Raw genomic sequence first — 13,145 nt, forward strand, 5'->3', positions numbered from 1 at the left:
TCCACTGTGCATATATCAACGAGTCATAGGTCCCGACTTTCTGCACCCATTCGCCAATTACGTCTTAGTTATTGAATCGCCCCGCTGGTCCCCACTTATCGTCAATGACTTCGGATCTCAACTGTGATAACTCTACAAACAATGAACATTACGACAAGATGGCGGACTTTTCAAGATTTGGAATTCCTTCAAGGGAATGGCAAGAGCACATCGAGAAGTTTGGTCCTGCACCAGAAACGCCGGTTGGCAAGATGTCTGCACTGGCTATCCAGAGGTCAACCAATGCCGGCAGAGAAGAAATGTCTGCACAGCAGATGAAGGCCGAAGGTAGAAATTGGGCTATTCTAAATTACACCCTAGATTTCAGAACTGACATAGAGCTCAGGTCTCTCCTCCAAGGTCGCAGTTCAGACTCTTCTCATCCACGCACGTGACAACTTCTTAATCCCCACCAGAGTCTACACGCCGAAAGAGACAGGGTCTTCCTTGTCAAACCTACCAATCTATGTCTTCTATCATGGTGGTGGTTTTGTCTATGGAACATTAGACTCTGAGGATGCAGCTTGCAGTCGGATCGTTGCGGCGATGGATGTCATTGTGTTCCACATATCGTACCGACATGCGCCACGACATCCATTTCCGGATGCCCATAATGATGCTCTCGATGCATTCAACTGGATCATTGAGAATGCGGAGGGGTTCGGAGGAGATCTGGGAAATGTCATCGTTGGCGGAGTTTCCGCTGGCGCAAACCTCGCATGCCATGTCGTCCTGGCCAGAAACGCCGCGCTCGTACGCGATTATGAAAACCACGAGGGCGCAATCATAAAGGGTCTTGTTCTCGTTACACCGTGGTTGATCATCAATGAGGAACATATATCTTATGAAGAGTTTGTGGCGAAAGAGAAGGCATCTCGACTTCAGTGCCTCAACGCACCCGTGGTTTCCAGCAAGGTTCTTGATTTCTTCGTTGCTTGCATGGGAGAAGGAGTTCACGAAGGCCACGATGTCAACCCTGATGTTGGATTGCTTAGTGGAAAGAAGCTGAGAGGACTGCCAAGTACTACGATTATGGTCGCTGGTAGCGATCCGCTCAGAGACGAAGGTCTCCTCTTTGCGCAAAATTTGCACCACAACGGGTGAGAATCCCCCCCCATTTTCTATACACATTCTACCCCAGAGCCTGGTAACCAATATTATTAGGGTTCCTGTTAAAGTTCATGTCTTCGCTGGACTTCCACATGGATTTAGGAGATTTGTTGACCTTCCATCCAGTCGTCGGTGGGATCAGTTAGTGATTGAAAGCATTAAGTGGTCCCTGAGCAATCAAACAGTAGCAAATGGCATGGATCTTACTTTCAATGTGGAGTAGGAGAGCCTTGACAAGGATAGATCGGGGAAGGGAGCCACCCACTCCCATGTGACCAAATCCCTTTCCCTCACCCCGGCTACTGCCGGTGGTCAAAATATCCTGAGTAGCTGACATGAGGAACCAAAAAGTGTCATTTAGTCTTCTCTCTTGCTTCACTAAGATTACAACTCTTGAGCCAATAAAAGGCGCTGTCTTCTTTCTTGGTATTTGTTGTTGCATACTAGGCATGTGACCTAAAGCTCAAGTAAAGCAGAATGAGCTCAGAATCGACGACCAGCGCCATTTACAGTCGGTTTTGACGTTGCCAGAATTTTAGTCACAGAATTCAATCAGGTGGTATTATCCTCACCGATCCCTAGCTAGAGAGGTTTTGCAGGATAGGGTGAGGTCAGACGAGGACCTAGTATTTGAATTTCTAGATCTGGTGTAGATCCAAGGAGCATAATTTCCCAGCCCTTCACCCTTCGCTCACATTATTCACAATGACTGATTCTACGCTCGTGCCGACATGGCGTCATGCATATCTATAACAAAGGAGGTCCGACTCTGTGTTCATCACATCCGATGCACACATATCAGGCGCAAGTCCACCCATGGGAAGCACATCACTCAAGGATGCAGCATCTTTCGAGCCACCTTTTGCTGTCCCTGTATATTCACTCAATCTCTCAAGCGGGTTTTTATGTTGCCACTTCCACCAGAGGCGATCCAGTTGGCTAGATCCAGGCTGTTAACATTTTCTACGCATTTCGAGATGGGTCTTGGTGGAGTTACCTATGATGCAAGAAGAAATCGGATCATTTGGAGCAGTGAAACCCATAAAGTCTCCATGAATACCAGTGGGAATAGCATTGTGCGGACCGTTCTCAAGCGCCAAGAAAAAGCTCTCAAAGTCTGGTAGACTCAGGATCTTTTCAATGGCAGAGGGCCGAACACCTTCTCCCGGGATACGGCCATGAAGCATTTTCTCATTAAATTTGAACCCTCGAGAAAAACAATGAACGTGATCATCGCCATCATAAAAGGGAAGCTGGAGATCAGCAAAAGGGCATCGGTGACACAGTGACCGTCAGAGACCGATTCAAGACCATTTGTATCTCCATTTCTACCAAATCCAATGGTGTTTGGAAATACTGGAGCGTTTCCTAGATATTCCCTACTGCTGTTAGTTCTGCCGTTTCGCCATTTTTGATATATGCATGCCAATCTAGACTCCAGTCCCAGTATCTGTAGGGTGGGTTAGGTTTGCCTGATCTGCGAAAACGGTGGCCCAACTCTCACGTTAAACTGCCACTATAACCACAAGTTGTCTTCAGCTCTGCTTCATAGTTGTAAAGAAGTAACCGGTGCCAGGCCAGAAATGCCGCCGAGCGATGAGCTTGTACACACAATATCAGCAGCTATAATATATGTTGGGATCTTCCTCTCTATACTCACAATACCCTCCGATTGTTGTATGCAAGTATGGAAAGTCGTTGTACAACGTGTCTCCCTTGACTTTGCTTAATTTTGACTGCGTCACAGTCATGTACTTTACGGCAGTAATATAATCTCCCTTTTCAAGTTCACTTAAACTCCGCCATTCTTTCCTGATGGTTGGGTTACTTCAAACGTCGGTCGAATCTGATGGACGAGGAGATTTGGAAGAAGTCCAATCAGTTTTGTGCTTTCTTGCAGCTCTGGGCTTCGGAGCCGGGTGACGAGAGGGCTCCCATATCAGAATGCTACAGCCAGCACATTCGAAGTCGGTCGTACGCTAAACCAACTCTGCCATTGCTTGATGGGTTTGTTCATGACTACGAATACTATCAATCCTTTGAGAGACAATCTCAAAGTCTTCAAGCACGTCATTCAACGTTCTCGGCACATGGTCGATCAGGTGAATTTTCACCTTCAAGTCTCGAAGGACGACACACGTCATTCTCAGCTGGTGGTTCTAGATCTGGAGGAAATGGATATGGGCTTGGAGGCCGGGTACAGTGAGGGGACATTGAAATTAGCCCGTTTACTAAAACCCTACCAAAATCAGCTATTTTTCACCCTTTTCACCAAGCGGAAACTTTACAACCACACCCGGTGCAAACTTAGCACTTATTTTCGGTAGAGAATCAAAGCCTGGGAACCCCACTTTTAAATATAATTTAATACATTTAAAGCGCGCATTAAGTTATATAGCTTTAAAAATTTAGAGGTTTGATTTTCCCAAATCTTCGCTTAATTTTGGTGTAAAATGACGAAAATCAAGGAAGTCTCTTATAATCTAATGAACTATTTCACGAGAACGAGTTAAATTAAAATACTGAATTGAGTAATTTAAAGGGCTAGTTCGATTTAAGAGATCTGCTAATTGCGATTCTTAATCAGAAGGCGGGGTTATAGTTTTCTTTTGAAGTGGCTCAGTGAGTTTTGGCTGTAAAAGAGCATTCGGGCTAATTTCAATGTCCTAGTACTGTATCTCGGGAGTCCCTCCAGAGGACTCTTTTGGACTCTTGTCACCGCCTCCTCGAGGTGTCGAATGCAGCAATTCTTGTGGGATAGGTTTATCTGTTTCTAGTAGACATCAAGGAGTGAAAATGGTCAGTTTCCCAAAATGCTGACTCGACTAATCTTTGAGGCAAAATCTCTACAAGATTATCTTTATCAGTGAGAGGTCACATTAGTGAAGGAATATCGAATATCAATAGCGGGGTGGGTGACGCGGAGGGATCAGTTAGATACTTGAACAAGTGATAATCTAGAGTTTAGATCAGAAGAGAGCCTCGGAGCTCTGCATATTTCGTCTCCTTTGAATTTTCGAGGGACATTTGATCAGATGTATTGATATATCAGGAGAGGTTATTGGGTATCGGCTGGCTGGAGAATCAAGAATGTACTGAGTGTGTAGGAAATACAAATGTATGTACGTGCCCCTTATCCAACTGGCGTGCTCGTTCTTTTGTATCTCGCTCCTTCCCTCACGAAGAAGAGTGACTTCATTTGCTTCTTTGCTCCTGCATTTGCGAGCGAGTTGATACCTTGCTCACGTCTTTCCTCTTTGTGACAACAACCTAGGAGTTCCATTTTGGCTTCTTCTACTTCTCTCTCTTCTTTGTCTTCTTTCTTCAAACCGAAAACCGCGCACCGCACCCAACAGTTGCACCCCGCTGTCAGGCAAGGCTGATAAGTCTCGCAATGAGTCCATCAAACCACGAAGGAACGAAATGCAGACCCCACCCGACCCGTTCGAACTTCCCCGGGGCCACCGAACTCACGAGTAAAACCCACAAAAAGTGCTGCTCTTTGGACGAAGCGAAGCCTTCCCAAACCTTCTGCTTTATGAGCGGTAAGCAAAAGACATCCTCGCTTGGCTCCTCATGCTGATCGAAAACTCCCCAGCCCACCTTCTTTCCCCCAGACCGAAAGACAAATGTAGGAGCCACATGGACACTACTGTCCCTGTATTCTTCATGCATTCGACCCGTGGAACCCATATCTTGAACATCCTCGAAGCAGAAAGCTTGGCATCGAACCGGACCTTCCAAGTCGTCGATTCTTCTCACCAGCGCTTCCATGCCTAGGATGAAGGTCAAGTTTCCTCCAGTAACATGTGCATGAAATACTTCCGGGTTTCCGAACACGGATGCCTTGAAAGAGATCGGACCGGTCGTCGAGGCCCAACTCCAAGAAGGAATGTAGTTACCCCTGTCTCTCACAAGTCTCTCCTCACCATACCACATCAAATCATGCGGCATATTTTCCAGCCAGAGGCCGTGACGATATTGAAATGATCTGTCAATTTTATACCGATATGAAAATTGACGTGAGAGGCCTTCTATCGCAACGAGTTTATCGGATTTGTATGTGAGTTGTCGCCGGGTATAGCTCTGGACTAAAGCCCTCCAGTCATCTTCAGACACTGCCTCCCAGCTGGACCCGAACTCACTCATCATATACTGCGTTTCGGACCCTTTGCCGTTCTTGCACGACCATAGGAGGCCATGAATGGTGAAGTGCACGATTCGGCGAGAAAGGAAGTATTCTTGCATGACCCATGCTCGCTGGTTTAACGGGGATGAAGAAATACATTTCTCTAGGTCTGGTTCGATGTAGGCAAGTACTCGGTCTGCTTTCCCGCTCTTCGGGTCGTAATACGGGATTCTGACAAGATCTAAGGAGTTCCTCACCCTGAAAAGCCCTTCAGTGGAGCTTTTGGCCGAGGAGGCAGCGATAGTGAAAAGAGCACGCTCATATATCTGCCCCATAAATCTCGACTGAATACTCCAGTCTTCTTCGTCATCTTGAATAATACACAAAGAATCGATCCAGAGATATTGAATCGAGAGCTCCTTACAAAGCAGAATTGAATCTTGGAATGTTTGCGGGAGCTGACCCCAAGGAATCTGAAGCATGTGTTGTCCGAGAGAGGCTCTCGTTGTGCACAAAGGACGTTCATTGGGAGGACCCCAACAATGACTGAGAGCCACATACATGTAAGGCCTAGTATCAACTCGTGGCCGGCGCTCGATCAACCGTGCACTTGGCTGAGAGGCTCCGTCGCTTTTTTCATATACTTCTATAAGGCGGTGAGGTGCTCCAGGATATATCGTTTCCTCATTGACAAGATCCCCAGAAAAGGCTTTTCGGCAAAGATCATGGTGCGAGACGCAACTGCTCAGCCACTCTTGAACCAATTCACTTGGTCTCATTGTATCATCGACCAACATTGGCTTTTGAACAACATCTCCAGAGAGAATCGCAGGGCTCTCTTCTACCATCAGCATCAACCAGCACCGCGAACTGAGATCTAACCTTTAGGTGCATATAAATGGATCCTCCCTCTCATGAAGTTCCGTCCATAACCAACAAGCACTTCAATGGAATTCAATCTAGCGCCTGCTCCCGCTTCCGACATACCGGCAGAGGGTTCATCCTCCTCCTTCCTTCTAGTCCGCAGAAGAACGGGCGAAGAAGGATCAAGCCTCAACTTCTCGTCGACGACAGCTTCAGGGATATGGTAATGGCCTACTCGCAGGAAAGATTCCTTGATGAGCGCGCAGAAGGAACAACTTTGCGCGCTGACGAGCAGCTCGCCAGCGGTGGAATGGGAGAAGCCTGAGTAGATCCCTTGCGAACTGTTGTCGACTGGATCGGGTAGCAGTCGGATCTTTAATCTCTTGCATGAATTGCAGACTCCCATCATGGTCGTGGAGATTGGTGAGAGAGGAGGTGTGAGTGCAGCTCCGGGCAGGCAATGGGATGAAGTGGTCTCGCTTGAGGCGACAGTTGCTGTGGCTTGCAGCTTGCAGGAAGGCTGCATCCAACCACCTTTTTCCTTCATTGAGACTTTCATATATTAAGCAATATCCACGAAAATCACAGGGGAGAAACTCAACGTGAGAAGAAACTTTGGAGGTAAGTGGATTATCAGTTGGGAAGCAAGGTCTTTTCTCTATTCAAGGCATGGGATACATAGCCATAGCAACAACGGAGACTATCGATTCAAAGCGCTTAGAGAGCAACAAACATAGCCATCCCAATAGCAAACACACTCCCCGCTCTCTCGAACCCATTTTTCACACCAGCACCGGCTGATACCTGAACAGGATGAGAACTTTTGGTATCACCTGCAATAAGCACAGTTGTTTGGGAGGAATACATACCCCTCGATCTTCAAATTTCCTAAGGTTAGTGGCGTTTGAACTTCTCCTGAAACGTTACACTAACTAGAGAGGAGTCGGGATTATTTAGATTATGCCATTACGGATATAATCAGTTACCGTATAATTCCAAATATTACAGAAAAGCTAACCGTTTTACAGAACGGTATCCATAAAATATCGAGACAGAACACCTATTTCCCCAAACCTGACACCAAGAAACATCTTCACTACCTTCTCGAGCACCTTCAGAACAGCGTCCCCATATTCCGTACAGCTCTAGTTATATTTAAAACCTATAATAGTTTTTTAATTCTTTTTTTAAATTAATAAATCTATAATTTATTAATAAAACTCTTATAAATTATATAGGAAACTTACTTATTACTTGTTCTCTTATTTCTTCTTCTCTATTTTTAAGTTCTTCTATTTCTTATTTATATAAATCTATAAAATAAAAGATATTATAATTATTTTTAATAAAAGCTTTTAAAATATAAAATATATAAGAAATATCTTCTTGAAATTCAATACCTTTTTTATTATAATACTTAATAAAAGCCTTTAATAAGATATCTATTAGTTTACTAGAAATATATAATACTATTATATAATTATAAAATACTATTTATATAAATTAGTAAAATAGTTATTATTTAGAAATAAGAATTGCAGTATTATAGTATTAATATATAATTCCTAAATTTGCTAAGCCTAATAGAAACTAGTCTACTAGTCAAGTTATATCTATAATATAATATTATATAACTAGTTATATAATTAAGAAATTTGTAATATAGCTATTCTAATAGTATTATTTTAAAGTTAGTTAATAATAATTTATAAAAAATTAAAATTACTTATCTAGTTATATTATATTTAATATTATATTCTTTTAAAATATTTAAAAGAATAGAAAGTATATAAATACTTAAATAAATATTATTTAAATTTCTAATAGCTAGTAAATAAGATTTTAATTTAAAATTATTATTTATAAAATATCTAAATAATTAAAAAAATATTAACTTATATAATAATTCTAAGAAAGGCCTTTTAATTTATATTTATTCAAGTATTTAAAATAATAGAAAAGATTTCTTAAATCTTTATATTCTTAAGTAATTCTTCTTTAATTAATAAGCTTTTTTTAATATATCTTAATTCTAATTTATTTATAAGAACCTTAGTAAATAAAGGCAATATTTAACTAATAATATATTAATTAAATTAATTAAAAATTAATATTAATTAACTTATTATTAATCTTACTAGTCTTTAAGCTTGAAAGGCTTATATATTTATAGAAATATCGAAAATAAATATAATAATTACTTATAGAGAAATAAATTCGTTATTTAAGCCAGATTTTTCTAATATAAAATTATTTAAAATTTATAATTAAATTATAATAATTACTTATTTATATCTTTAAACTAAGTACTTAATAGTATATATATATATTCGAATATCTTCGAGATCTTCTTAAGAGAGGTTTAATATCTTTTAGAAATATTTAAATTAAAAGAGAGGAAATTATTCTTTAAATAGTTCAAGTTTAAAATAATCTCGATTCTAAATTAAGTTAATTTTAATTGAGGATTACTAAGATATTTTCGAATATATCGAGTAAAATAAAATAAATTTATAATTGAAAGCTTTTTAATAGATATAGTAATTAGTTTAATATTACTATTTAAAGTTTAGATATTAGAAAAATTATTAAAGAAAATAAGCTTCTTATATAGAGAAATTTTTAATTCTAAAGTGTTTTTAATATTTGTTCTAAGTAGAAATTATTTATTAATTTCAAAGTATTTATTATTAATAAAGGTTAATTTCTAATTATTTTATTTATAATTAATATAATTTATAAAAATAAAAAAATACCGAAAAATTAAAGAGGTTCTAAATATTTTACTTAATTTAATAAACTATAGGCCAGGCTACTACTAAATAACTATAATTCTAATATAGTAAAGTATATTTCTAATATAGCTAGTACTATTATATATCTAGTTATATACTTTATTAATTAAATTAATCTAATTATTTAATATATTATACTAAAATAGAATTTATAAAATATATAAAATATTTCTATTTCTATTATTAAATATATAAAATTATTATATATAAACTTTATAAGAAGAAGCTTTATTATTTAATTATTTTACTAATAACTAGTATAGTATTTTAAAATTATTTTATAGTTTGATTTGAATTCTTTATTTATTTATTAGTTTATAAATAAAATATTATATTTAGTTATTACTAAATCTTTAAATAAAAGTATAAACTTAACTAAAATTTATTTATAAAAACAAATTTCTTATTAGAGATTATATTTATAAATATATTAAAGTCTTTAATAATATAATATATAAATAGCTTTATTAGCTCAAAAATCGAAATCTTTTTAATAATTGAAATATATTATATTATTTTTATATATTTATTAATAATAATAAATATAGAATTATATATTTTATTATAAAATCTAAAAGAAAATAGTTCTATAATAAAGTTTATAGTAATTTCTTATTATAGCTTAAAATAAATAAGAAATATATTAAATATATTATATAGTAAATATTTCTTTATTTTAGTTTATTAATATATAAAACAAGTTTTAATATAGTTTCTTATATTTTATTAAAAGTATTTTTTTTTTTAGAAAATCTCTTATATTTTACTAGTATTAAAATATCTATTTATAAGATTATTATAGTTTATTTATAGTAATTCTTTTTTAAAAGCCGGCTTATTTAATATATAAATAATATTCTAATATTTTAATAACTTAGATATATTAAATTCCTAAGTTTTAATAGCTTTAATAAAAGTTTTCTTTAAGAATTATTTATATTACTAATATTATATTAAGAAATTAAGTCTTTAGTATTATAATAATAATTCAAGTAATATTTCTTTATTTTTCTTATATATTATTTTGGATTTAGCTATTTATATAATTAAAATTTATAATATATATTATTTATAACTAGTTATATTAAAAATAGATTCAAGTAATAATATTTCTAGTATTTTTCTATTATTTATAAGGCTATTTATTCTATATTCTATAACTTATTATAAAATATAAATAATAAAGTATTTTTATTTATATTTATTATAAAGTCTGGCTTTTTTTAATAATCTATTAATAGAATTATTATATTTCGGGTAATATTCTAAAATAAAATTAAAAGTAGCTAGCTTTTTTACTTATTTTAAGTTATTATAATTTGTTTTAATAATAATAATATATTAGATATAAACTAGATAATATTATTAAATATAAAATATTAGAATAATAGCTAAAAGCTTAAAATTATATATCTTATATTTACTTTTAATTATAGTTATTTTTTTTAAATAGAAAGTAATAGAATACTATTAGGCCTCTATTCTCTTACTAAAAAGCTAGAAAATTATATCTATAATTATAAATCCGGAAGTATTTATTTCTATATAAATCTGTAAGGCTAAATCGAAATAATCAAGAATTAGTACTATTATAAATATAACTTTTAGCTCTTTATAAGCCTTATTTGTCTTATTTATTTAGTTAAAATAATATTATCGTTTTTTATTAGCTTTTAATAAATTAATTAATCTCTTTATTATTCTGAAATATCTATAAATAAATCTTTAATAAAAGTTAGTAAAATCCAGAAATATTTAAATTTTTTAGATATTATTTTTCGGGGTTAGCTCTTTTCTAATAGTTATAATTTAACTAGCTTCTATTTTTATATTATCTAAACTAATTATAAATTCTAAAAACTTTATTTTCTTTATATTAAATTCGTATTTTATTAAGTTTATAAAGAGCTAGTATTATTATAACTATTTAAATATATATTAAACTATTAGTATATAATATTTTAGATCTTTAGAATAAATTAGAATATTATTTAAATAAATTATATAATTAATATATACCTCAAATATTACTAAAGTATTAAAGAGTTTAAAAGATATAATATAATATTTAAAATATTTATAATATATTTGAAATATTATTTTTTATTTATTACTTTTTAAACTTATAACTAATAATAAGTATTTTTTAAGTTTGGCTTTATATATATCTTTATTTTATAAAGTTTATTTATTATTTTACTAATAAATAGTAATAGTATCTAGTTTTTAATAATAATTTTATTTAGATTCTAATAGTTAATATATAAATATAGGTTTTCTTTTTTTTTGAAATAAATATAATTAAAGTATTAACTAGGCTAATAAAATAATAGATTTATCTTTTTTTAAGCTAATATTAAAATATTTCCGAAAGACTTTATATTTTCTTTCTAATAAAATATATATAGAACTATATAATAATTAGAATTCTAGGTTCAGATTTATATAATAGTCGGGTAATATATCTATAGCCTCTATAAAGAATATTCGAAAAAGATTCTAATATTTCTTAAAAAATAAAGCTATTTTATTTATAATAATAATAGTAATTCTTTAGTTATTTGTTATAGAATAAGAAATTAATAGAAAAATATATACTTTATATTTTATTACTTTAGTAAACTTTCTAGTATTTAGAACTTTAATCTTTTATAATTAAATCTAGTATTTTTATATTATTTCTTTAAAGAAAATTAGAGAATTAATTTAATAAAGCTATAGGAGTTCAAGTATTATATTAATATAATTTAGATTAAAATTATATAATATAAAATATATATTAACTTTTTTTTAGTTCTCTAATATATTCTTAATAATAATTTCAAGAATATAATCTTTATATAAATAAATCTTTTTTTTATAATAAAATTAAGGGAATTATTCTTAATATTAATAGAATATCTATATTTAAATCTAGTTTTCTTTTTATATAATTGGCTCTTATACCCGAATTAATTACTATTATAATTTTATATTTCTCTTTTCTTATTTTAATAATAATTTCAATTATTATTCTTATTTTAGAGGCTTTACTTTTTATAATATAAATAAATATAACTATTATAAAATATATTTGTTTTTTTGGCTTCTTTAGTTCTAAATATTTATATATATTATAGCTAGATTTATTATAGTTATAATAAGTCGATTTCTTTTGATTTAAATAAATAATAATATAGTAATTCTTTTTAGTAAATAAAGTAAATTATATTCGGTTTTATAAATTCTAATATAGGTATTATATTAGATTCTATTATTATATCTTTATTATTCCGGTTTTATAAATCTTATAATAGAAATATACTTCTTTTTTATTTCTCTTTATTATTTCTCTTTTTTTTTAATTTCTTTTTTTTAATTTCTCTTTATTATTTCTCTTTTTTTTTAATTTCTTTTTTTTAATTTCTCTTTATTATTTCTCTTTTTTTTTAATTTCTTTTTTTTAATTTCTTTTTTTTAATTTTCTTATTTTTAATTTTCTTATTTTTAATTTTCTTATTTTTATTAGCTTATTTTTATATTCTTATTAAATAAAAATATTTAAATTATTCTCGACTTTAATAGCTATAAAAATAAGCTTTTTTCTTTCTTATAAAGTATTTCTTTAATAATTAATCTTATTTCGAATTTTTTATTTTAAGCTACTAAATAAATTATTTTATTCTTATAATAAACTTATATATTTCAAATTATTTAATAGGCTATTTAAATAAGATATAAAGCTTTAAATATTCTAATTTGGTTACTATTTTAAATTTTTAAATTTAATAAAAGTATTATTATTATAATTCTTTAAATTTAAAATAGAATTTTTTATAAACTTAATAAAAGTTTCCTAATTTATAATATTAATATCTATTAATTACTTCTTATATTTCCAGATATTTCTAGCTATATTCTTAAAATAGAAAGTATAATTTATAACTTTTACTATATTTATAGCCTAAATAATTCTATTATTTTTATATTATTTTAGCTCTATTTAATAAAAGAAGTTCTGGGCTTTTTTAATATTTTTTCTTTTATAAATTAGTAATTTTTAAGTTTTTAAAGCTTTATAAATTAAGGATATTACTAGAAGTATAATAGGCTCTATATTAGATATTCGAATATCTTTAAGATAATAAATCTAAGTTTTTAGCTTTTTTAAATTCTCTTTTTATTATATTTTTGTTTTTAATTTAGTAATATAATAATAAGCCACTACT

At 31.8% G+C, this 13,145-nt stretch overlaps 2 protein-coding genes across 2 annotated transcripts; one reads left to right on the forward strand and one right to left on the reverse strand.

Moving 5' to 3' along the window:
• The first annotated feature begins 276 nt into the window (after nt 1-276).
• On the forward strand, nt 277-1,565 carry K444DRAFT_606459 (putative lipase/esterase). Its single transcript, XM_024879000.1, has 3 exons — nt 277-327; nt 386-1,139; nt 1,204-1,565. The coding sequence occupies exons 1-3, from the start codon at nt 300-302 to the stop codon at nt 1,370-1,372; spliced, it is 951 nt and encodes a 316-aa protein (XP_024744431.1). The 5' UTR covers nt 277-299; the 3' UTR covers nt 1,373-1,565.
• Nucleotides 1,566-4,205: 2,640 nt separating this feature from the next.
• On the reverse strand, nt 4,206-6,315 carry K444DRAFT_579173 (HET-domain-containing protein). The gene is made up of 3 exons (XM_024877646.1): nt 6,161-6,315; nt 5,536-6,116; nt 4,206-5,487 (listed from the first exon to the last, which is right to left on the reverse strand). Exons 1-3 carry the CDS (start codon nt 6,261-6,263, stop codon nt 4,519-4,521), a joined length of 1,653 nt encoding a protein of 550 aa, XP_024744432.1. The 5' UTR covers nt 6,264-6,315; the 3' UTR covers nt 4,206-4,518.
• Between the last annotated feature and the right edge of the window lie 6,830 nt (nt 6,316-13,145).

Source organism: Hyaloscypha bicolor, assembly GCF_002865645.1.
Source record: "Hyaloscypha bicolor E unplaced genomic scaffold K444scaffold_10, whole genome shotgun sequence".
NCBI classification, from domain to species: Eukaryota; Fungi; Ascomycota; class Leotiomycetes; order Helotiales; family Hyaloscyphaceae; genus Hyaloscypha; species Hyaloscypha bicolor.